General features: G+C 44.2%; 1 protein-coding gene across 3 annotated transcripts in view; it reads left to right on the forward strand.

Moving 5' to 3' along the window:
• Parp4 (poly(ADP-ribose) polymerase family member 4) overlaps positions 1 to 26,336 on the forward strand; it is a 91,177-nt gene extending 64,841 nt beyond the window's left edge. For all 3 annotated transcript variants that reach the window (XM_075949007.1, XM_075949009.1, XM_075949008.1), the window contains exons 28-36: positions 555 to 635; positions 2,445 to 2,540; positions 4,555 to 4,677; positions 5,685 to 5,747; positions 8,426 to 8,491; positions 11,431 to 12,693; positions 17,766 to 17,865; positions 21,726 to 21,858; positions 25,732 to 26,336. In XM_075949007.1, the coding sequence (XP_075805122.1) occupies positions 555 to 635; positions 2,445 to 2,540; positions 4,555 to 4,677; positions 5,685 to 5,747; positions 8,426 to 8,491; positions 11,431 to 12,693; positions 17,766 to 17,865; positions 21,726 to 21,858; positions 25,732 to 25,924 (2,118 nt within the window). In that variant the 3' untranslated portion in view covers positions 25,925 to 26,336. The remainder of the gene's footprint in view (positions 1 to 554; positions 636 to 2,444; positions 2,541 to 4,554; positions 4,678 to 5,684; positions 5,748 to 8,425; positions 8,492 to 11,430; positions 12,694 to 17,765; positions 17,866 to 21,725; positions 21,859 to 25,731) is intronic.

Raw genomic sequence — 26,336 nt, forward strand, 5'->3', positions numbered from 1 at the left:
ATCTTTTCTTTAATCTTTTTTTAACAGTGTTTTTAATTTTTTATTCTTTTGAGAATTTCATACATGGGTACTGTGTTTAGATCTCTCCTTCCCTCTCCAATTCCTCCTGTGTCAACTCCCCACTCTCAAGTTCATGACCTTTTCTTCTATGATTATCCTCTCTCTCTCTTTCTCTTTCACACACACACACACACACACACACACACAAATAAACAAACAAACAAATAAAACCTACTGAGTTTAGTGTTTCTCTATATACACATGCCTAGGGCTGGCCACTTGGAGCTGAATAATCTGTCAGGGGGCTCGTGCTTAAAGAAGACTGATTGTCCCTTTCTTAGAAGCTACTGATTACCCACAGGTGATTCATCTAGGTGGAAGGTGGAGGGACGGGAGAGCAGCAGAGACTCAGTCTTAGAGTCAAAAGGAAGAAGTGGTGTCGGAAGACTGCTGTGACCTCCACACATATGCTTGTCTTTAGTTCGCCATACTCATGCGCAAACTCACCTGTAAAGCCATTTTAATCATTTTCTCCCCTCGATGCTTACACACAGATGATTCATAAGCTGGCAGCTCGAGCGCTGATCAGAGATTATGAGGACGGTATTCTCCATGACAACGAAACCAACCACGAGGTTTGTTCTCCCAGTAAACGCCACGAAGCATTGTTCTCTGTCATTCTTAAATTGATTTGCTCATAGCAATACAAAGTGGGGGTGGCTGAATAAAGAAGAATGTGATTTCCAGGGCAGACATCAACATCTATGATGTCAGTCCTGGGGTGCTGGTGACTGCTGAACTCAGTAATGAAAGAGTTAATGCCAGTGGCTTTCTGAGACTTCTGTGATTTTTCTCCCCGTGAGGAATAGTCTGGAGGGGTGCTCAGGGGATGTCTGTGAGTGCCTGGGATAGCCCTCCTCTCTCCTCTGCTGAGCTGTAGCCTCGGGACACTAGGCAGAGTCACACTCACCTTGCTCCCTCCTTGATGGACAGAGGAGGGTTCTGGCAGAGGGGCCCCTTAGACAGCTACTGTAACAGTCAAGCTGTACTGTTAAGTGAGGTTTGAACATTGGTGTTCAATAGCATTCCTAAAAAGATATCCATACCATGTAGGGACCACTGACCATCACAGTGTTTCTCCTGGCAGCCCCAAGCAGGGGTTGAAGAGGGGCTTAGAAGCCCAAAAGCCACAAACACCTGCTGCTGAGTCACGGTTACAATTTTCCACCAATCAGGAGTCAGAGATTAGGGGCTTTCCTTATGTGTTCCATCATTGTCAATCAACACAGAATGTAAGCCTTTCAGTCCAACCAACCAGATTCGTTTGTTCTTTTGGCTGTTGGGTACAGCCATAATGTTTCTAGAGAACTAAAGATGCATAACAGCTGTGTCAAGGAGGAGGTGGGTCAGCTGTTGGAAGGCCCCTTGCTCTCCTAGTGCCCAGGAACCTGAACTTTGTTTCACCTTCAAGTAAAGTGGAGTCTGAAGTCGAAATGGCAGTACTTAAGTCAAGGAGCTTTCAGTGACCGCTTGGATTAGCACTCACTTTGTTCTCTTTGACTTAAGGCCCGTTTATCTCTGAGTGCATCTGGCTAGCTTTGCCTTGAATAACCCCAATCAAGTAATGATACCTATACAATTCTTCAGCTATATAGTGGGAGCTTTGAGAGAACAAGGAGACTCGCAGCGAGTGAGAGAGCTCGGAAAGCTGGGGAGGGAGGACTGTGTAAGTTTCTTCAGTGACTCAACTGAGTCAACCGTCTCAAGTCACCTCCCTAAGATACTTAGACAGGATCCCTGACTCAGCATCTGATTTGAAGTACTAATTATAAAGGCATTTACGTAGGGCAGGAGATATAGCTCAGTTGGTAGAGAACCTACCCAGCTTTCACAAGACTCTGAATCCACTATCCAGCACTGCACAAACCCAGTCTGATGGTGCACACCTAGAATTCCAGCACTGCACAAACCCAGCCTGATGGTGCACACCTAGAATTCCAGCCTTAAACCCAGTCTGATGGTGCACACCTATAATTAAGTCCAGCCCTTGGGAAGTAGAGGCAGAAAGTTCTCAAGTTCATAGTAAGCAGCAGCAACATAGTTGAGTTCCAGGCCAGCCTAAGATACATGAGACGCTGTCTCAAAAGAAATAGATGAGCCAGGAATGTTGGCATGCCTGGTGCCTGGTGCATGCCTTTAATCCCAGCACTCAAGAGGTAGAGGCAGCTGGATCTCTGTGAGTTCAAGACCAGCCTTGTCTATAGAGCGAGTACTGGGAGTACATAGTAAAATTGTCTCAAGAAGAGAAAAAAAAATTAAGGAAATAAGAAAAGGAAGGGAATGTATATATTAAATGATTTATTTGTCACAGAAAAACACTGAGATTATTTTATGCTTTTTCAATCTCAGCCTACATAAACTAACACAGTTTCATTCTCTCCTAGATGAAGAAAAAAACCATGAAGTCTCTGATTATTGAACTCAGTAAAGAAAATTCTCTAATTACACAATTTACAAGCTTTGTGGCAGTTGAGAAAAGGGTATGTATCATTATTAATTTAAGATTAAACTGGGCTGGAGATATGACTCAGCTAGAAACCAAATCCAGTTTCCAGCACCCACAGACCCACAGATGGCTTGCAATAGCAACTCTAACTCCAAAGAATCTGGCATCCTCTTCTCTCTTCTGGCTTCTGGAGGCACCACACACAATTTAAAAAAAATGTTTTTTGTTTCTTTCCTTTTTTGGTTTTTCGAGACAGGGTTTCTCTGTGGCTTTGGAGCCTGTCCTGGAACTAGCTCTGTAGACCAGGCTGGTCTCGAACTCACAGAGATCCACCTGTCTCTGCCTCCCGAGTGTCGGGTTGTTTTTTTTTTTTTTGAGGTAGTGTTTTAATGTGTAGCTCAGGCCGGTCTAGAACTCACCAGCCTGGCTGCAAACTCAGAAATCCACTTATACCTATTTCTGCTTCCTGGGTGCTAGGGGTAAAGGTATGTACCACCACATCCAGCTGAAAATACTTTAAAAAGAAATCATTAGCCGGGTGGTGGTGGTGCACGCCTTTAATCCCAGCACTCGGGAAGCAGGGGCAGGTGGATTTCTGTGAGCTTGAGGCCAGCCTGGTTTACAGAGTGAGTTCCAGGACAGCCAGGACTGTTTCACAGAGAAACCCTGTCTTGGAAAGGGGGGGGGGGGACGAAGGAGGAGGAAAAAGAAGATCATTGCCAGAAGTGGTGGTGCAGGCATTTAACTCCAGCACTGAGGCAAAGGCAGGCGGATGTCTTTGAGTTCAAGAACAACCAGGGCTACATAGTGAGACCCTGTCTCAAAACAAAACAAAAATAAGTAAATATATAAAAAGAAATGTAAAAAATAGTAAGCTTTTCTCTGGATATGGAGGCATACCTGCAACCCTAGCACTTAGGAAACAGAGGCAGGAGGAAACTGAGTTCAGCCTAGGCTACATGGGGAAATTCTGTGTCAAAAACAGCAACAGCCTGCTGGGTGGTGGTGGCGCACACCTTTAATCCCAGAACTCAGGAGGCAGAGGCAGGTGGATCTCTGTGAAATTGAGGCTAGCCTGGTTTCCAAAGGGAGTTCCAGGATAGCCAGTTACGTGGAGAAACCCTGTCTTGAAAAAAAACAAAACCAAAAAAGAAAGTTTTGATTATTTACTAGCACTCTCTATATAAATGTACATTGTTTTGTTTTTCAAGACAGGGTTTCCCAGTAGCTATGGAGCCAGTTCTGGAACTCACTCTGTAGACTAGGCTGTCCTTGAACTCACAGAGATCCCTGTCTCTGCCTCCTTAGTGCTGGGATTAAAGGCGTGCGCTGTCACCACCTGGTGCTGTATGTATATTTTAAGACATCTATGTCTATAGAAGCCAGGCGGTAGCGGCACATGCCTTTAATCCCAGCACTCAGGTTGATCTCTGAATTGGAGGTCAGCCTGGTCTGCAGAGTGAGTTCCAGAATAGTAAGGACTGCAGAGAGAAACCCTGTCTTGAAGAGAAAAAAAAAAATCTATAGTAGTTTGGAGCTAGGATGTGGTGCCACAATGTAGTTAAGCCCCAATACACAAACTTGCACAAAAAAGACATACTATAATTTTTGTTATTGTTGTTTTGTTCTTTTTGGGTTTTTTTTTTTTTCGTTTTTCAAGACAGGGTTTCTCTGTGTAACAACCCTATCTATCCTGAAACTAGCTCTGTAGACCAGGCTAGCCTTGAACGCACAGAAATCTACCCACCTATACCTCCAAGTACTAGGATTAAAAGCATGTTCCACCACCGCCCGGCTTTATTTCTTGATTTATTTTTCAGATTGGCCTTTAGGCAAGTCTATGGGGTGTTTTCTTGGTTGATGATCGATATGGAAAGGCCCTCAATAGCGAGGGGCATATATAATCCAAGTAAATGCCCAGATATTCTAAGATATTCTAAACCTAACATCCATAAGTCTTTAGAATGTGTTAATTATTTAATTTGATATCAAAATTACTTAATTTTGATAATATTTTAAAATTTTAATTCCATTGTGATTCTATATAGGACGCTAGTGATATTCCTTTTGATAATGCCCCAAATATTTTGGAACTTGTTGCCAAAGAAGATGTAGACTTTCTGCCATACATGAGTTGGCAGGAAAAGTACCCAGAGCCCTTCGTAACACAGGTAAGTACAATCACCAAATTCAGTCATCCATTGCTTAACGATGGGGGTGTGTTCTGAGAAGTGTATCGGAAGAGAGTTCATGACTGTGTGAGCATCCTAGAATGAACTCACCCAGGCCCAGTGGTCCAGGACGATTACTGAGTATGTGCCCTTCATGAAATCAAGAAACACAGTAAACAGAAGACATATGGAGAAAACTGCCAATTCAAATTAACCTTGTTTGAATTAAATAGAAAGCATGCATTCTTCTTGGGGGGGGGGGGGAGTGAGGACAGCATCTCTACATCACCCTGTTATCCTGGATGGAACTTGCTATGTAGACCAGGCTCCTGGAACTCACAGAAATTGGCCTGCCTCTGTCTTCCAAATGCTGAGATAAAGGTGTGTGACATTACACCAGGCCACAGGAGGAATACACTCTTAAAAGACAGTTTATAAGAGAATCTTGGAGCTGAGTGCAGTACTAAGGGTCATCCTTAGCTACATGGAAAGTTCTAGACCAGCTTGGGATATGTTAGAGTCTGTCTCAAAGGAACTAAGAAGATAACCATTTAAACTTTTTTTAGACTTATTTTTTATATGTATGGCTTTCTTGCATGTATATGTTTAGGACACTGTGTCCACATCTGTGTGACAGTCAAGTGTGAGATGACCCTTCGTGTACAGGAAAGACTCCCTGAGGTGGAGTGAGCAAGAGAAGCAAGAACATTGTGAGGATAGTTTCCATGGTCTCCACTATTTCTTTAAGAACAGAACATAAATGTATTTGCTTAGCTTGTTTGCCTGCTCTTGCTTTTATTTACTGTATATATTCCCTTTCTGGAGATGCTGGGAATTGAATCCAGCACCTTGCATATGCTAAGCAAGGACTGTACTGCCCCTTAACACTGCGTGCATTCATCTCCCAGGAGGTCAGCTAGGTGGCGTGGGGTGGGGGAAAGGAATGTTCAAGGACACCTGCTTTGCTATAACATAACCGTTTGCATGTTGTTGCTTTTGTACCATAGGCAGAGTCTGAGTGTTCGGGACTAGAGCAGGATGACATCACCAACGGCAGCAGACCGCTACAGGTATACCATTAAACAGAACTGTGCATGGTGAATTTCCAGGTTGGTTTTACACTCGTGCTAGGTTGGCTGGCCCCTAGGCCTTTAGCTTCCTTCCTCGCCTCTTTAGTTCTGTGTTTACATTTTAATTTCCATCTCATTGAAATTTATCGTAGTGTAAGATAAAAGTGTAAAACCAACCTAATCTCCAAAGCACTTGACTTACTGTATACTCTGCGATAACAATCTAATTATTACTATGTTGCCAAAGGCTTTAATATATGAGAAGTCTGCCAGGCAGTGGTGGCTCACACCTTTAAACCCAGCACTCAAGAGGCAGAGGCAGGTGGATCTCTGTGAGTTCAAGGCCAGCCTGGTCTACAGAGCAAGTTCCAGGACCAAAGCTACAGAGAAACCTTGTCTTGAAAAACAAAACACACACACACAACTTCATCTTTTTGTTGTTGTTGTTTGGGTTTTTGTTGTTGTTGTTGTTTTGGTTCAAGGCAGGGTTTCTTTGTGTTGCTTTGTTGCCTTTCCTGGAACTAGCTCTTGTAGACCAGGCTGGCCTCAAACTCACAGAGATCTGCCTGCCTCTGCCTCCTTAGTGCTGGGATTAAAGGAGTGCGCCACCACTGCCCAGCTAACTTCATTTTTCTTAATATTCCAGTTTCTCAGCAGGCATGATGGCCCAGGCATATAATCCCTGCTACTGAAGAGGAATATCACAACAAGTTTGTGGCCAGCCTAGGCTACAGAGCAAGTTAAAGGCCAGCCTGGGCAACTTAGTGAGAATGTTCCAAAAAAACAAAACACAATACAAAAAAATTAAAAGCCATACATGTAGTAATATGGAGCGGCGGCGGGGCTGCGTCCACAAACACCCCAGCCGCCTGCCCTGCCCGGCTAGCTTTACCCGAAATAATTACACAGACACTGTATTCATTTAAACACTGCTCTGGCCCATTTCTACCTAGCCTCTTCTAGGCTAACTCTCGCTCCTGGACTAGCCCATTTCTTATCATCTGTGTAGCACCGGTCTTACCGGGAAGATTCTAGCCTAAGTCCATCCTGGGTCAGAGCTTCATAGCGTGCGTCTTCCCTGGAGCAGGTAGCATGGCGTCTCTCTGAAGGCGTCTGCTCTGGAGAGGAGAGCTGCCGAGTCTGACCTCACTTCCTCTTCCTCCCGGCATTCTGTTCTGTTTACTCCACCCACCTAAGGGTGGGCCTATCCAATGGGCCTAGCAGTTTCTTTATTGCTTAGCCAATGAAATCAACAGATTGATATATGACACTCCCACATCACATACATGGTGGTACAATGCCTTTAATCCTAACACTTGGGAGGCAGAAGCATGCAGCTTGCAGAGTTTGGGGCCTTTGTGGTCTACATAGTGAGTTCCAGGCCATCCTGGGCTACACAGTGAGACCCTGTCTTATTCTGTTGTGGTAAAATACCTTGACAAACACAGCTTATGGGAGAGAGGATTTATTTTGGTTCACAGTTCTAGAGGAAACACAGTTCACTGTGGTAGGGAAGGCATGGGGCGTGGGGATGGCCTCACATACTGCATTAGCAGTCTGGAAGCTGAAAGAGAATGGGAAATGTCCAGAAACCCTCAAGGCCCACCCTAGAGCCACACCACCTCCACCAAGCTCCACTTCATAAAATCCCATGATCTTCCCAACAGTGCCACAACTGGGGACCACATTATTCCGTGGGAGGCATTTCATGTTCAAACCATAGCACTAGGCATACAAGGTTCATGCCTGTAACTCAGGAGATTAAGGCAAGACCAGCTAGGCTGACCTATCCGGCTTTATGTCTGCTGTGATTACAACCTTGGCAGGAGACAAATATGCCATGCAGTCAGAGCTTGAGTGTGGAGGTTATTGAGAGAAGGATAAAAAGGAGGGGAGAGAAGGAAAGGGAGAGGGAAGGAGAGGAGGAGGAGGTAAAGACCTGCTTGCCTCTTCAGAACAACATCCTAAAGAGAGCTGGAGTGGGCGGAGCAGAGACACAGCAGCCATAGAACCATTGGCTGGCTAGGGTATGCCTGGGTTCCTTCCGCTAGGTGACAGGGACAGCATAATGCCTGAATCCTAGCGATGTCAGTCTGGGCTACAGAGTAAGACAATGTCTCGTAGGCCTGAAGGTGGCTCGACAGGTCAAAGTGCTTGCCGGACCAGCTTGATTTGATCTTTAGAATCCACAGTAGAAAGAGAGAGCCAATTCCCAAATGTCCTCCTGCCTCCACACATGCACATGGCACTCATATGCACACACACACATACACACACACTAATAACAAATGACACAGAATTTCAAAGGTCTTGTCTCAAAGAGGCTAGAGTGTAGCTCATCAATAGCAGGCTTCCCTGTGAGAAGTCCTGGGTTCTATTCCTAGAGTCCTAAATAAAATATGAGAATCCCTCCCCCCTTCTCTTTGTTGTTGTTCTTTGAGATAGCATCTCAGTGTAATCCAGGATGACCAGAAATTCCTGTGTAGCCCAGGCTAGCTTCAAACTCAAGATCCCCCTGCCTCAGTATCCCAATTGCTGTTATTATAGGGCTGTTACCAGGTGTTTCCAGGTTTAAGAGTTGACAATAAGGACTTATGTAAGATGTGCAATTTGAATAAGATATTTTTATTCACATATTTTAGTTTTAATTATGGATATGTGTGTGTATTTCTCTGCAGGAGCCTGAAATAAACATCAGACACTTTGCAGCCAGCGCTCCATTAGGCAAGTTTGCCTCACCTGAGGTAGGTGCTGGGTCTTCTGGAAGGGCAGCTTCACAGTAGCTTGTTTAAAGCAGAGCAGTATAGTCAGGCATAGTGGTGCACGCCTTTAATCCCAGCATTCAGGAGGCAGAGACAGGCAGACCTCTGTGAGTTTGAGTCCAGCCTGCTCTGTGTAGCAAGTTCCAGGCTGGTCAGGGCTACAGGGTGAGAGCCTACCTCAAAATAATAAACAAACAAATAAATAAATAAAACCAAACAGGCAGAGCAGTAGAATAGGTCAGAATACACTTTGCAGGAATAGCAGTTCACATAAGCAAAGATGCTTAAGGGCCCAGATTATTATCCGGGGCATCCTTCCATAGAAAAGGGGATTTGCTATTTCAGGTGGTTTAGGTGGTTCTCTAATCATTTTCCTACTGCACATACCCCTTCTGATTTTAATCATAAACCTAGCCGGCTGTGCACAGGCATAAGCTAGTAAATTGAGGGTTCTACCTGCGAGTTCACTTTGAGGACACTGTCGGCCTTACCACCCATGCAGCTAAAACCAGTTCAGGCAAGATTAACCTTTCTGGTCTCTTATCCAGATACATTAGGAATATTTTGAACAAAAGGTATCTAAATTTGATTGTTGTTAGTGAAGGAGAAACTTTCTGTTACCCAGAAAGGGGTGTGTATAGGCCAATGCAGGTGGGGACGGAAAAGTTCTGAGGTGGCTGGGTGCCTTGTTCAGAAAGGACTGTGTGTGTGTGTGTGTGTGTGTGTGTGTGTGTGTGTGCGTGCGCACGCGGGCCTGTGTGCACGTGTGTGTGTGTGCATGCGGGCCTGTGTGCACACGTGTGTGTGTGTGTGCGCATGCGGGCCTGTGTGCACACGTGTGTGTGTGCGTGCGGGCCTGTGTGCACACGTGTGGGGGGGGCCTGTGTGCACACACATGTCACATGCAGGTGATGGAACTCAGCTGCCAAGAACATTATTACAAATAGAGTTGGGGATGTAGGATCCCAGACTACTAACTTACTTGTCATTCCTTTCCTCGGGCCAGTACCCATGGCTCTGGTGTTCTTCAAATCTTACAAATGTTTTGCCTTTTACCCTTGGTCTTTGTGTATTAGCTTATTATAAAACTTTTAGCCAGAAGTGGTATGGTGGCTCACACCTGTAATCTCACCTCAGAAGGCTGAAGTAAGAGGATTAACAGGAGTTGACGGCCAACCTGGGTTGCGTCATAAGACCATGCCTCAAAAAAGTAAAAGTAACTAAATATTAAGGTTTTTTTTCCCCCTTGGGCCCGGTAAGCCTCTCTACCGATGAAATAATCCAAATTAGACCAAATCAGACCGAATTAGGAGAAGCCCAGGTTTAATGAACGCCGAGCCCCCTCCCCCACTCCAGGAAAACACAGAAACGGAGAGGGGAATGGAAAACCAAAAGACCACTGACTCTCCCTGGGGAGGGGTCATCGTTTGGCGGGCTTTCTTGGAAATGGGCTCTGGACTGTGACCACTCCCAGAGGAGGGGACTTTGACCCCCTGCCAAATATTTCAGACTCCTTGTATATATGGATGCCAGGGGCCTGTGGTGCCGCTTCCAACCAAACACCAAATACATTTAGGCCTTAGATATAGATGAGTGGTAGGACAGTTGATCAGGAATAAATAAACGGGAAACCAGATAAGCATTATGATCTTTTTATAATGTTTATTTGTCTGTTTGTTTATTGCCATGCTGGGGGAGGGTACAGTGGATTGGAGGCATGGAGGTCTGAGGATACCTTGTGCTAACTGGTTCTCTCCTTCTATCATGGGTGTCTCTGAAATTGAGTTTAGGCTTAGCCACAGTGTCTCTGGCTGTCAAGCCATCTCACCAGCCCACATATTGTTTTTTATTTATTTCTTTCTCTTATTCCTTTGGTGGTGTTTATGAATGAACTCAGATTCATTCATAAATCTAGGGAAATTCCCCACCACTGAGCATTATCCCCACTCCTCTTTCCATTTTGTTTTTTTTTTAAATGTGTAGCCCAGGCTGGCCTCGAACTCGTGATCCTCCTGCCTCTGCCTCCTTCAGCAAATCCTACCGGCGTGCGCCACCACAACCGGCTCCATTTTGTTTTTGTTTAAAGTTTTGTTTGTTTGTTTTATTTGTTTTGTTTTTTGTTTTTCTTTTTTTAAATATTTATTTATTTATTATGTATACAATATTCTGTCTGCATTTATGCCTGAAGGCCAGAAGAGAGCACCAGACCTCATTACAGATGGTTGTAAGCCACCATGTGGTTGCTGGGAATTGAACTCAGAACCTTTGGAAGAGCAGGCAGTGCTCTTAACCACTGAGCCATCTCTCCAGCCCTGTTTTTTGTTTTTCGAGACAGGGTTTCTCTGTAGCTTTGGAGCCTGTCGTGGAACTAGCTCTTGTAAACCAGGCTGGCCTGCCTCTGCCTCCCAAGTGCTGGGATTAAAGGCCTGCACCACCACTGCCCAGCCTATCCCCAATCCTCTTGTATTTTTTTTTATTTTTAATTTTTATTTATTTATTTTTTTTTTTTTGAGACAGTGTTTCTCTGGGTAGTTCTGGCTGTCCTGGAACTTCATCTGTAGATCAGGCTGGCCTTGAGCTCAGAGATCCACCTGCCTCGGTCTCCCCAGTGCTGGGATAAGAGGTGTGAGCTACCACTGTCCGATTAATTTTTTATTTTGAAATGGTGTCTCACTATTGCCCAGACTGGCCTTGAAATTCAACATCTTCTTGCCTGGGCCTCTTGAATGCAAGATTAGAGGTGTGAGCCGCTACACCACACCTGGCTAAAAGCCCTTCTCCCTGGACCTACTTACCTGTCAGAGTTGATTTTTGGGTTGAGGGATCCATAACAACCCAGTCATTCAGCTACTTGGGAGAATGTTTGCTAATTTATTTTGTTCTGCTTTCTCTTCACATGCACAACTTTGTCACCTGGGCAGCCCTTCTCGGTCTCTTCTGAAGGGAAGGAGAAACAGCCCCAGCTACATTTGACTAAAAAACACAAAAAAAAGCTAAGGAGAAGTTTTCAAGAAGTTTCTGAATATTTTGAATGCGTGACCTCAGAACCACAGTCTCTTGCAACAGCAGAGTCTCTCAAGGTCCACTCACAATCGGAAGGTGTGGGCCGGCCATTGGGTGTGAATCATCTGGCGTCAAAGAAAAGAGAGGGGGGATTTAAAAGAAGTATGTTGGCGACTAAAGCAACATGCGGGGCTGCTCCCATGGATTTGTCTGCTTCTGCAGATCTGTTTTCTTTCCGTTCTCCCTGCCGCTCCCAGTCTGCTTTGTTCTCTCCTCTCAGCGACATTCCCAGTGCTCTTCCTCTTGCTCCCCCTCTCCCTGGTGGCACCCACTTTCCTCTCTCTCCCTCTCCCCCGGGTGCCCCCTGTCTTCTTCCTTTCCCTCCCTCACCCCCTAGTGCCCCCTGTCTTCCTCCCGCTCCCCCTCCCTCCGGTGTTGCTAGTCTTCCTCCTCCTACCCCTCTCCTTGTTGGCAGCCATTTTCCTCCTCCTCACAGAAAATTCATCCCAGACAACTCACCTGTGTTTGGCCAAAGCCTTAAGCCTGTAGGCGGTACCAACATCTTCCATGATTCGGAGTCTCCTCCCGGGCATCTTTTCTCGGGCTTTGGCAGTGTTACTGCTTTCTCAGGTGGTTTCTCCAGTTCAAAGAAAGTTTCCCAAAGGCCTGATGAGGCACCTTATCGAAAGTCTATGGCAACTCTTGGCCTTCCTCCTCTCTCCAGAGTTCTTAGCTCTGGGCATCCCCGGAGGCCTTCACAAAGTGCCTCCCTCCCTCGGGGACCTGATGAGAGAATTGCAGATACCAAAATGGATTCAGGTGAATCGGCTTTCTCCTTTGAGTCTCTCTTAAATCGTTCTGCCAGCGCTGCGCCATCAGATGGCTTAGAAGGCCTGGGTTTTCAAGACATGGTTTTGCCTGCCTCATTCGAAGCAAAAATGGATGAAGCAATGGGATATGATGCATGCAAGATAGAGACTTATGCAACAAACGACGCTTGTGCAGAGGAAGATGAGGAATGTGTGGCCTTTGAAAGCTTTTCTGCAACAAACGACGCTTGTGCAGAGCAAGATGAGGAATGGATGATCTGCGAAAGCGATTCCGCGGAAGAAGATGAGGGATGTGTGGTCTCTGAAAGCTTTCCTGCACCGTGGACTTCGCTCTTTGACCTACAAACTGAGGTATTTGTCTTATCTCTTCAGTTAGCTTCACGGCTTACAACAGTGCATCTGAGAGCAGTTGCTCACAGAACAGCGTATTGCCGGTCCTTAGTGGTTCAGGGTGTATGTCAGCATGGGAGGAAATGTCTCTCAGTGAGTAGTCAGCTGAACTAAAACTCTGCGTGGTGGTGGATGCTGTTTGTCATTCATTGTTAGCGACTGTTAATATTTGTCAGTTGAAAATTAGCATCCTGGGGGCTGGAGAGATGGCTCAGTGATTAAGAGCACTGGCTGCTCTCCTAGAGGACCTGTGTTCAGTTCCCACCACCCACATGGCAGTTTACAACTGTCTGTAATTCCAGTTCCAGAGGGATCTGACACCTTCACACCAATGCACATAACATAAATTTAAATAAATAAATAAAAGAAGAAAGAAAGAAAATTAGCATCCTTGAAGAGGTCATGGATTTACTCCCTAAGTTCTAGTGCCAGGAATTGAAGTTGACAGAAATTTCCTACTGCCTAGTAAACATAGGTGCAATGAGTATTCTGAATATTTTCCTCTATTAGTGTGTGAACTACTATTACTATAGTAGCGTGGAGGGCCACAGCTCTCCATTCGGCAAGCCAGTCAATACCCTGTAACTCTAGCTTCAGCACTGGCTCTGAGATCCAGGCTCACATATGTAATTGTTTAGGTGGGAAAGCATTTAGTGAAGCAAAGAGGACTTTCCTCAGTGTCAGAGTAAATCCTGGCATTACCACGTTGTGTTTGTGGGCTCCAGTTGTTTCAACAGCATAGCAGGGATACTAGCAATATTTACCACACACAGGGGGGGCTTTTAAAAGGCACTTAAGCATATTTATAAAATAATTTTTTTTTTTTGGTTTTTCGAGACAAAATTTCCCTGTGTAACAGCCTACCTGTCCTGGAACTAGCTCTTGTAGACCAGGATAGCCTCAAAACTCAGAGATCTGCGTGCCTCTGCCTCCCGAGTGCTAGGATTAAAGGTTTAATAAAAATTAAAAATAATGGAGATCAGCCTGGTCTACAGAGTGAGTTCCAGAACAGGCTCCAAAGCTAGACAGAGAAACCCTGTCTTGAAAAACAAACAAAAAATAAAAACAGTGAAATGTGGTGGAGGGCTGGCAAGAAGGCTCATTGGGGAAAGTGCTCGCCACACAAACCTGATGGCCTGGGTTTGATCTCTGGAACCCACATAAAGGTAGTTTTATATGTATAGCATGTTTTGCCTGCATTAGTTTATGTATACCATGTACCTGCAGATGCCTGTACAGGACAGAAGGCATTGGACCCTGGAACTGTATTTACAGGTGGCTGTGAACAGTCTGATGCAACTTCTGGGAACGGTACCTGGGTCCTCTGCAAGAACAGTAAATGCTCTTAACCACTGAACCATCTCTCCAGCTCCAGTTTTAATGTTTTTGAAGCAGAGTCTCGCAATATAGCCCAGGCTGACTTGGAACGTTCTGTGTGGTACAGTTAGGCTAGAAGTTAAGACACACCTGCCTCTGCCTGCCAAGTACCTTATTATTGGCATGCAGCTTTGTAATGGTAAAAATAAAACAATGCTGTTCCCTGAGGGGTGGCAGTGGGTCCCAGGCAGGGAGCTGCTCGGTGGGTCAGCCGGTCCCATGAGGAGCCTCAGTGGGTGAGAGACAGAGACAGACAGGCATGCTATGCAGTGTGAGGTTGGATATTTATTTAGTGGGTTATGAAAGGGAAGGGGAAAGGGGAGAGAGAGGGAGAAGGTGGGACAAGGAGAGAGTGGCAGAGAGAGAGAGAGAGAGAGAGAGAGAGAGAGAGAGAGAGAGAGAGAGAGAGAAACAGAGAGGGGGAGGAGAGGAGAAGAGAAGCTACCTCTTTGGGAGAGAGGCAGAAAAGAGAGAGCTCAGGCTGGAGGAGGTAGGATGTCCACTTCCCTCGGCAGAAGGGGAGGGGTTGGGAGAGGGCAGGGCTTGTCTCTTAAAGGGACAGGACAGACCCTTATAATTTTCATTTTTAAAATATGTATATATATATTTTTTTAATTAGGATCTTTTTTGTTTTGGTTTTTCAAGATGGGGTTTCTCTGTGTGACAACCCTAGCTATCCTGGAACTCAGTTTGTTTGAGGCTGGCCTCGAACTCACAGAGATCCACCTGCTTCTTCCTCCTGAGTGCAGGGATTAAAGGCGTGTGCCACCACTGCCCAGCTGGAAATAGGATCTTATCGTGTATCCCAGGTTGGTCTAGAACCCCCTACGTAGCTCAGGCTGGGCTCAGACTTGCAGCCGTCCTCTTGCTTCAGCGTCCCAAGTGCTGGGTTACAAATACAAGACGCCGTGCTTGACGTATTCTTGGTTTTTGTTTTCTGGCACTGATATTGAATATGGACATCACACATGTAGGCAAACATTCTGTCCCAGAGCTGTAACCCTATCCTTTTCATTTCCTTTTATTTTTGTTATTTGTGTGTGTGGTGTGTGTATGTACCCGAGTTTGTGTGTGCAAGTGTTTTTGCGGATGTGAATATAACTGTGTACATGTGCACATAGCGGCCAGAGGTCAATGGTGAATGTCTTCCTCAGTTGTTTTCCACTTTTTTAAAAAAATTTTATTTAGGGGGCTGGAGAGATGGCTCAGTGGTTAAGAGCATTGCCTGCTCTTCCAAAGGTCCTGAGTTCAAGTCCCAGCAACCACATGGTGGCTCACAACCATCGGTAATGGGGTCTGGTGCCCTCTTTTGGCCTGCAGGCATACACACAGACAGAACATTGTATACATAATAAATAAATAAATAAATAAATAAATAAATAAATAAATAAATATTAAAAAAATTATTTATACCCAGGTGTGGTACATGCCTTTAATCCCAGCAGAAACAGGCACATGATCTCTGTGAGTTTGAGGCCAGCCTGGTCTACAGAGAGAGTTCCAGGACTGGCTCCATAGCTACTGAGAACTCCTGTCTTGAAGAACCAAATAATAACAACAATAACAATAGGGACTAGAGAAATAGTTCAGAGTTTAAGTACAGGCTGCTTTTCCAGAGGTCCTGAGTTCCTAGCAGCCATATGATGTCTCACAACCATCTCTAATGAGATTGGGTGCCCTCTTCTGGCCTGAAGGCATAATTGCTGGCAGAATACTGTATACATAATAAATCTTTTTTTAAAAAAGTAATAATAATAAGCCTTCACACCGTGCTTGGTTAAGAAAGTAGGTAGCTGGGCATGGTGGTGCACTTTTAACTCTGCACTAGGCAGGCAGAGGCAGGTGGAACTCTATAAATTCAAGGCCAACCTAATCTATTGTAAGTTCTAAGACAGCCAGGGGTATATAGAGAAACCCTGTCTCAAAAAACAAACAAAAATACAAACAAAGTACTGGATGAAACAGAAGAAGGAAAATAGATTTTTGGGATTTGGGGGACTTATTTTTATCTCTGTGTATGATGCTTATGGGGGCGGGGTGTGTCCTGGAGTACAGAAGAGTATGTTTGATCCCCTGGAGATAGGGCTACAGATACTGATGAGAACTGAACTCAGGGCTTCTGGAAGAGCAGAAGTGCTCCCAACCAGAGAGCATCTCTCCACCGACTGGGATTTGTTGTTCTTGTTCTTTGTTTTGTTGAGATAGAGTCTCAGCCCTAAGAGCATCTTCAGTCGATCAGTTTTAGGAGCCAGTGAGCATGCTCTCCCACATACTCCCCTATACTGTATGCATGCCAGCATAGTCTCTCCCTCCCTCCCTCAAACACACACTAATTAATAACATTTTTAAATGATTTATGTGCATGCCTGATGCCTTAGGATGACAGAAGAGGACATTGGATCTCCTGGAACTGGAGTTGTAGATGGTTGTGAGCTGCCGTGTGGATGCTGGGAATTGAACCCAGGTCCTCTGGGAAAACAGCCAGTGCTCCTGACTGCTGAGCCATCTCTCCAGCCCCATTTGTGTTGTTTTTGAGACAAGGTCTTATATTGTATCTCTGTCTGGCCTAGAACACACTACGTAGACAAGGATGGCCTTGAACTCACAGGTATCCACCTGCCTCTGCACCACCACACCTGGCTATAATAAGTAAAACTAAGAATATTTAAAAGGCCAGAGAGAGATCCTCACAGGTAAAGGCTACAAGGCTGACAGCCTGAGTTTGAGCAGTGAACAGATATTTAAGGAGGAAAGAGAACTGAGTCCCCAGCAGTTGTCCTCTGGCCTCCACAGGCATGCTCTGTGTCCTGCTTATGGTCACTATCACTGTGATGAAACACCATGACCAAAAGCAAGCTGGGGAGGAAAGGGTTATTTTGCTTACACCTCCAGAGCACTGCTCATCACTGAAGGAATTAGGACAGGAACTCAAACAGGGTAGGAACCTGGAGAAGGGAGCTGATGCAAAGGCCATGGAAGGGTGCTGTTTTTTTCTTTGTTTGGTTTTTTGTTTTGTTTTGTTTTTGGTTTTTTTTTTTTTGAGACAGGATTTCTTTGTAGCTTTGGAGCCTGTCCTGAAACTAGCTCTTGTAGACCAGGTTGGTCTCGAACTCACAGAGATTTGCCTGTCTCTGCCTCCTGAGTGCTGGGATTAAAGGCGTGCGCCACTGCCGCCCAGCTCAGATACAGGTTTAAGCCAATTGAAAGTCTTTATTAGCTTGTTGGCAGCTATACTGAGGGCTCAAGCTCAGTTTAACATCACTCCTTTCTCAGAGTGAGCTTTTAGGCAAAAAAAAAAAAAAAAAAAAAAAAAAAACCATGTCTGGTTGAAACATTTAAGTTAACAAGGACAGTTAGCTAGAAGCAGAACTACAGAAGCCAAAAAAACAAGGTTGGTACATTAGAGACTTTCCCAGAACTATGGACTTTGATGGATTTGGCCTTTGTTTTGGTTTTGGAAGGTGATGCTGTCTACATGCTAAGTTTTACAGCCTGATGGTAATTCCATCATGGAGTCAGTTGTGCTAAGGCCTGGGCCCTGGTACACTTGGTCTGATGGTATATATTTAATACTGAAAAGGGAATTATGCTAGAAAAATACTATATGACATAGAATCTACGATTATCAATATAATTTTTTTTTCTTAATTTTACAGGATGGTTTCTGGAAACTGACACCATCACTAGGATTTATACTAAAACTTAATGTAAATATTCTACACAATTTTCTTGAAGAAAAAGGCATTCGATCTCTAGGTAAGCCACTGTTTTTCAATTAATTAAGTCACTGTGTTCCTTCACTTTTCCACTTGCTTACAGGCAAACTCCTAATTGTAATAAATTATTTTGTAAACTAGTGCGTTCATCTAATAGTTTTGGAAGTTCCATATGAATAGAATTAATTGTTTTTTTTGACACAGGGTCTCACTATGTAGCCTTGACTAGCCTGGAACTCTCTGTGTAGACCAGGCTGGCTTTGAACTCTCGGAGATCTGCTTGTCTCTGCTTCCCAAGTGCTGGAATCAAAGGTGTGTGCTACCATGCTCAGTTACTAGAATCAGATTTATTAACAGTCATGACTTTACCAATGATGGGAGTATTTTATTAGCAATTTGATTAGAGTGTGTGGCACCAAGTACTGCAGAAGAACAACCCCGAATCTGGGAATAGTGACACACACCTGGAATCCTGCCGTTTGGTAGCCTAGCCAGGCGGAGCGTGAGTTTGAGAATAGTTGGGCTACATAATGAGACCATGCCAGTGATAACACTATTCAGTGCTCAATAGTACTGGAACTAGCTCTTGTGGACCAGGATGACCTCGAACTCACAGAGATCCGCCTGCCTCTGCCTCCCTAGTGCTGGGATTAAAGATGTGCACCACCACTACCGCTCTGGCAAAATGAGTGTTCTTTTTTTTTTTTAATATTTATTTAACTTTATTTGATATGAATGTGTTAGATTCCTTGGAACTGGAGTTACAGACAGTTGTGAGCTGCCATATGGGTACTAGGGATTGAACCTGGGTCCTCTGAGAGAGCAGCCAGTGCTCTTAACCCCTGAGCCATCTCTCCAGCCCCCAAATGAGTATTCTTTAATGAGTGTTCTGAAAATGATTCTCAAAATGTAACACATGGGCTGGCAAGATGGCTCAGTGGCTAACGGGGTTTCATGCTCAAGCGTGGCATGCTTCCTGGAGCCTGTGTGATACAGGTGGAAGGAAATGACTCCATAAAAGTTGACCTCTGACCTCCACATGCACATAGTGGCATACATGTGACCCTGCATATACACAATTAAAAAATAAGTGAATGGACGGGGGTGGAGAACTGCAGATGGAATGTAAAATAAAGTTAAAATTAAAATAAAAACAAGTGAACAGAGCTGAAGAGATGGGTCTCCAGCTAGGCGTATTAAGAGTGTTTACTACTCTTACAGTAAGTTCAGGTCCCTGAATTCAGTTCCCAGCATCCACATGGTAGCCCACAACTGCTTGTATCCCCTGCTCAGGGATCAGTAGCACCTACGCCTAAATTTTTTTTTTTTTTTTTTTGCCAGGCAGCCCTGTTTGAAAGGTGCTGTATAGTGGGAACAGTCTAAGTGTATGTTCCAGCTAATTGGCATTATGATCATTTACAGTTGGAACAATCTTTTTTTCTCTTTCTCAAATCTTTTTTTTAATTGATATTTATTGAGCACTACATTTTTCTCTGCTCCCCTCCCTGCCTCTCCCCTCCCTCCTTCAATCCTCCCCCAAGGTCCCCATGCTCCCAATTTACTCAGGAGATCTTGTCTTTTTATACTTTCTACTTCTCATGTAGATTAGATCTATGTAAGTCTCTCTTAGTGTCCTCATTGTTGTCTAACTTCTCTGGGATTGTGGTTTTATAGGTGGTTAAAAACCACCTATGAGTGAGTACATGTGATAATTGTCTTTCTGGGTCTGGGTTACCTCACTCAAAATAATGTTATCTAGCTCCATCCATTTTCCTGCAAAATTCAAGCTGTCATTATTTTTTTCTGCTGTGTAGTACTCCATTGTGTAAATGTACCACATTTTTCATATCCATTCTTCGATCGAGGGGCATTTAGGTTGTTTCCAGGTTCTGGCTATGACAAACAAAGCTGCTATGAACATAGTTGAGCACATGTCCTTGTGGCACGATTGAGCATCTTTTGGATATATACCCAAAAGTGGTATTACTGGGTCTTGAGGAAGGTTGTTTCCTAATTTTCTGAGAAATTGCCACACTGACATCCAAAGGGGTTGTACCAGCTTGCATGCCCACCAGCAACGTTCCTTTTTCCCCACAACCGCTCCAGCATAAGTTGTCATTGGTGTTTTTGATCTTGGCCATCCTTACAGGTGTAAGATAGAATCTCAGAGTTGTTTGGTTTTGCATTTCTCTGATGACTAAGGATGTTGAACATTTTCTTAAGTGTCTTTCAGCCATTTTAGATTCCTCTGTTGAGAGTTCTCTGTTTCGGTCTATACTCCCTTTTTTTTTTTTATTGGATTATGTGATCTTTTGGTGTCCAATTTCTTGAGTTCTTTGTATATTCTGGAGATCAGACCTCTGTCTGATGTGGGGTTAGTGAAGATCTTTTTTTTTGGGGGGGGGGTTCGAGACAGGGTTTCTCTGTGGTTTTGGAGCCTGTCCTGGAACTAGCTCTTGTAGACCAGGCTGGCCTCGAACTCACAGAGATCCGCCTGCCTCTGCCTCCCAAGTGCTGGGATTAAAGGCGTGCATGAAGATCTTTTCCCATTCTGGAGGCTGTCGTTTTGTCTTGTTGACAGTGTCCTTTGCTTTATAGAAGCTTTTCAGTTTCAGGAGATCCCATTTATTAATTGTTTCTCTCAGTGTCTGTGTTGTTGGGGTTCTATTTAGGAAGTGGTTCCCTGTGCCAATGCGTTCAAGTGTACTTCCCACTTTCTCTTCTATAAGGTTCAGTGTGGCTGGCTTTATGTTGAGGTCTTTGATCCATTTGGACTTGAGTTTGTACATAGTAATAGATATTGGTCTATTTTTATTCTTCTACATATTGTATCCAGTTATGCCAGCACCACTTGTTAAATATGCTTTCTTTTTTCCATTTGATATTTTTTGCTTCTTTATCAAAGATTAGGTGTTCAAAGATGTGTGGATTGATATCCGGGTCTTCTATTCGGTTCCATTGGTCCTCCTGTCTGTTCTTATGCCATACATCTAACTTATAATATGGTTTAGGTTTGTCTTATACTGATAGCCACAATGAGTTGGCTGACGTGGGTATAGTCAGAAATTTCTGCTATTTATCTGCTGTGTGTTTAGGTTTCCTTCAAGATATTTATAGCAAGAACCTAAAGTTCTTCATAATACACCATGTCTCTCTACTTATTGAAGGCAGCAAGTGGTGGAGTGGGAGACTCTGGGGACAGCTCAGTGTCCAAGAACCATCAGGATAACGTGATAGACATATGTGTTCTGATTGGTCACAAGGACCTTTAGAACATATGGAGTTGGTTTTATTGGCTTGCACAACCTAAATGTATTATCTCATAATTCTGGAATATCAAATTTGATAATTTGTTAATGTAGTATGATTCAACTGTAGTATAAGTCTGTTGTTCTAGAAAGTACAATTTATTCAGGCTGGCCTTGAACTCATGGTAATCCTCCTGCCTTAGCATCCCAGGTGTTGGAATTATAGGCATGAGCAAGCACATCCAGTTTAATAGACATGTAATTTTTAGCCAGGCTTTGGTTGTGCATGCCTTTAATCCTAGCATTCAGGAAGCAGAGGCAGAGAGATCTCTGTGAGTTCAAGGTCAGCCTGGTCTACAGAGTAAGTGCCAGGACAACCAGGGCTACACAGAGAAACCCTGTCTCAAGAAAAAAAAAGTAAAAGCAAACAAAAATAGTAAATGAATGAGGACAACACAAACTTTGTGGGTTTATCTTGGCTCATGGTCTAGAGTGTTAGACCCTCCAGGAAGACCCCTTGTCCTAAACCATCCCAAACCTCCCAAACAGCAGCGCCACCTGAGGGTCAAGTGCTCAAACACATGAGTGAGCCTGGGGGAACATTTCTCATTTAGAACACCACATGAAGTAAAGGAGATCTTTGCTTTTTTAGGTACAAAAGGAAGAGACTGTCTCCTGGACCTAATTGCCACCTTGCTGGTACTACAGTTTCTTCGTACCAGGTTGGAACAAGAAGGGATGGTTGCCAAATCACTGATGAAGATGGATGACACCTTCATCTCCAGGTACTTTAATGTCCTAATTTGAAACTTTTCAAAGAGCCAAAGTATCGTTATTGGCCTGTTCCAAACAACTGTGTGGGCTGGCACACGAATCCAGATGGGAGCCACGTGTCCTAGGTCTAAGTATTTAGAAGTCATGAAGCCAATCTGGGAATGTATCTCAGTAGTAGAGCTCTTACCTTGTGCACAGGGACCTGGGCTCAGTTCTGCTGTCCTGAGCAACTCAATACACACTGTTGTCAAAGTACCAACCAGGTCATGGTGGCACATTCCTGTAATCTTACCACCGAAGAGGTTACAGATGGAAATCCTGACTTACAGCCTAGCCTAGGCTACACAGTAGGGCCCTGTCCCAAAACAGAAAAACAGAAGGAAAAAAAAAACCTTATCAAACTATTAAATAAAATACATTAGCTTGGGAGGCAGAGGCAGGCGGATCTCTGTGAGTTTGAATCCAGCCTGGTCTACAACAGCTAGTTCCAGGAGAGGCTCCAAAGCTACAGAGAAACCCTGTCTCAAAAAACCAAAAAAAAGAAAGAAAGAAAGAAAGAAGATAAAATACATTAGAGTATTCTGCCCGGCATAATGGCGCACTCCTTTAATTTCAGCACTGAGGAGGCAGAGACAGATGAGTCTCTGTGAGGTCGAGGCCAGCCTGGTCTACATGGCAAGTTCCTGTCAGCCAGAACTACATAACAAAGAGACTCTGTCTCAACAAAACAAAACAAGAATATTTTATCTTTAATAGGCTTTCTGACCCTATGATATTTAGTTTCTCCACTGACGCAGTAAACCAGGTCAAGCAGAATTGAAAAAGTGTAACAGCAGGTTTATTGAGAGCAACTCTTGGGAGGGTTCACTGGTCCAAGAGGTTGAAGCCAGAGAAGTCGTGCACCTGGACTAAGGCAGGGAGATTTTATAGATGGTAGGTGAGAGGTGAATCTAAGTCTGTGCCCAAGTGTGGTCAAAAGCTGAGCACTTTGGTGGGCACTTGGGCGGCTGGTGGCATAGAAGGCAGGGAGCTGCGGTAGTCATCAAGAACTGGACTTTTGTCGCCTTTCCTTTGTTAGACTCTCAAGTGGGTGGGGTTTGGAGAGACAGACTGGAATGGGGTGAACCGGGCTTTCTGGACCCTTCAGGGGTGAGCCAGAAGCTTGAGCTGAACAATCATGACAAATGCAATCCCATCACCACCTGGATAAGCAGGTTCAAATTAGCTTTGGTTGACTCCTGAGTAAAAGCTGTACAACATCTCACAGCCATGAGACATGATCCCAGCTCCACGCTGTACATCTCGCAGCCACATGAGACACAAACCTAGCTCCACGCTGTACAACATCCCACAGCCATGTGAGACACAAACCCAGCTCCATGCAGTACAACATCTCACAGCCACGTGAAACAAGAACCCAGCTCCTCACCCCACATCGCATATCATAATGGCCCTTTCCCCAAAGAAATAATCAGGAAGATGATAAAAATAAATCTGTTAGTTCCCCAGAGAACTAACAGATTAATTTTTAGGTGCATGTGTGTAGGAGTGTGCAACATATCATACATGTGGAAATCTGAGGACAGCTTTTGGGATTGAATTCAGGCCATTAGACTTGTCAATAAGTATCTTTACCTGATGAACTATCTCACTAGCTCCAATAAATTTGTTTCTTCAAGACAGGGTCTCACTCTGTAGACCAGGCAGACCCTGATTTTACAGAGATCCGCCTACCTCTGCCTCCCAAGTGCTGGGATTAAAGATGTGCGCCACTATACCAACTATGTGGGGTGGGGGAGGGGATGTTTTGTTTTTGTTTTTTAAAGACAGGGTTTCTCTGTAGCTTTGGTGCCTGTCCTGGAACTAGCTCTATAAACCAGGCTGGCCTCGAACTCACAGAGACTCACTTGCCTCTGCCTCCTGAGTGCTGGGATTAAAGGCGTGCACCACTATACCAACTATGATTTTTTTTTTAAGAAGGAAGTCTCATGTATCTCAATTTGGTCTTGAGCTCACTATGTAGCTGAGGATGACCTTACACTTCTAACCTTCCTGTCTCTATCAACTGAGCCACACCCAAATAGAATCTTTCTTATTTTTGTTGTAAGGTAGGTTTGATGGCTCAGTGAGTAAAAGTGCTTGCTGTGTCAGCCTGAGGACCTGAGTTCAATCCCCAGTATCCACATGGTGGAAGGAGAGAACTGTCTGTCCATACTCAAGCGTGGCCATGTGTGCATTTGTATCTTATTGCATTTCTAACACACACACACACACATGCACACACACGCGCACACACGTGCCCACGCACATACACACACACACACACACACACACACACACACCCCGACCTGCCCAGTGGCCAGCAAGGCCAAATCTCTGAGGATTGAAGGATATTCCAAAACCTGTGTAGGGTACCAGGCATTTGGATTCAAAGGTAATGTAATAAACAAGTTGGACGATGGTGGCACATACCTTTAATCCCAGCACTCAGGAGACCAAGGCAGGTAGCTCTCTGTGAGTTCGAGGCCAGCCTGATCTTCACAGTGAGTTCCAGGACTGCCAGGGCTACACAAAGAACCCCTGAAAAAAAAATCCAAAACCAAAAACGAAGAAGAAGGAGAAGAAGAAGAAAGAGTAATCCAAACAATACACTTGTCATTTTTATCTCATTTTTATTATTAAAGTTAACAAAACATGTGGTAATGTTTGCAGTTAGTTTGAGCAAATACATCAGTGAATGTGTCTGGTGTGCTATCTCATCACCTTTGGTCAAGTGTAACGAGCCAAGAGCCAAGACTATTCCTCCCAGGCCTTTGCCTTTCTCAGAGAGATCATGTGGACACGTAGGACATTCTTTTCACGTCCTTGCTTTTTTTTTCTTTTCTTTTCTTTTTTTTTTTTTTTTTTTGGTTTTTTGAGACAGGGTTTCTTTCCTGGAACTAGCTCTTGTAGACCAGGCTGGCCTCGAACACACTTTCAAGAAGGCTCCTGTCTTAGCTAGGTTCGCTGTTGCTGTGATGAAACACCATGACCGAAGCCACTTGGGGAGGAAAGATTTATTTGGCTTACATTTCCACATCACAGTTCATCAGAGGAGGAGGTGGGGCAGGAACTCAAGCAGGGCAGGAATCTGGAGGCAGAAGCTGATTGCAGAGGCCATAGAGGATGCTACTTACTGGCTTGCTCTTCATGGCTCGCTCCCTGTGCTCTTATGGAACCCAGGGCCACCAGCCCAGGGATGGCCACGCCCACAATGGGCTGGACCCTCCAATCACTCATTTTAAAAATACCCTACATGCTTGCCTACACCTTGATCTTAAGGGGGCATTTTTAAAATTACCGTCCCCTCCTCTCAGAGATGACTTTAGCTTATGTCAAGTTGACGTAAAACTATTCAGCCCAGCCGCTTTGTGGGAAGAGCTTTCTGCGTGCTGCCCAATTCATTCACAGCTTTCTTACACAGGCTTTCCCACACATCCACACCACACACAATATTAAGTTAACACTGTAAAACTTTGGTGTAAGGGCTGGGGACGTAGCTCTGTACAGATGACTCTCAGGTGTTCTTCAAGTATCTGGAACAAGTTGAAAATTCCCAGACAGTGAATGAACATTGAAACGGGCCTCGGGGACACTGAAAAGGAACAACAGGAAACAAAAAGGCAAGAAAAAGCTGCAGCTGTGCACACAGTGAGAGCTGGGAAGAGAGGCAGGCAAGTCATGTAGAAATGAGAACTTGATGCAGATTTTAAGAATTGCCTTTATTAAATATCTTCATTTTTGACCATCATTTCATCCAATACAGTGTTATAGATTTGGAACCACATTGCCTTTCACATATTCTGAACCAATAGAAACTTTTTTTTTATTTTTTTTTACTCTAGGAATATTCCATGGGCTTTTGAGAACATAAAGAAAGCAAGTGAATGGGCCAGAAAAACAGAAGGCCAGTATCCATCCATCTGCCAACGGCTTGAGCTGGGTAAAGACTGGGAGTCCGCCACAAAGCAACTGCTGGGGATGCAGCCCCACGCCAACAGCTCTCTCTACCGACTTCTACATTGCAATCAAGGCTGAATTCAATGAAATTTCATTTTAAGCATTTCTCATATATCTTTTTGTTGTTATTTTGTTGGGTTTTTTTTGGGGGGGGGTATTTTGAGATAGGGTTTCTCTGTGTGGCCCTTGCTGTCCTAGAACTCACCCAGGCTGGCCTCGAACTCACAGAATTCTGATTTCCTTTGGCTTCCAAGTGCTGGGATTAAAGGTGTGGTGCACCACCACCTGACTGCCTGTTCATATTTCTATGTAGAAAATAATCAAATAGTAAAAGGTACTGATAATGACATGTATTAGTAGTTTGGGGTTTTTTTTTGTTTGTTTGTTTGTTTTGCTTTGTTTTTCAATGTAGCTATCAACCACTTTAAAATAAAATAAATGAAAACAGGATTGATGAATCATTTAACAACAATAAAAAACTGTAACGTTA

This window comes from Microtus pennsylvanicus, chromosome 15 (genome assembly GCF_037038515.1).
Source record: "Microtus pennsylvanicus isolate mMicPen1 chromosome 15, mMicPen1.hap1, whole genome shotgun sequence".
In the NCBI taxonomy this organism is placed as follows: domain Eukaryota; kingdom Metazoa; phylum Chordata; class Mammalia; order Rodentia; family Cricetidae; genus Microtus; species Microtus pennsylvanicus.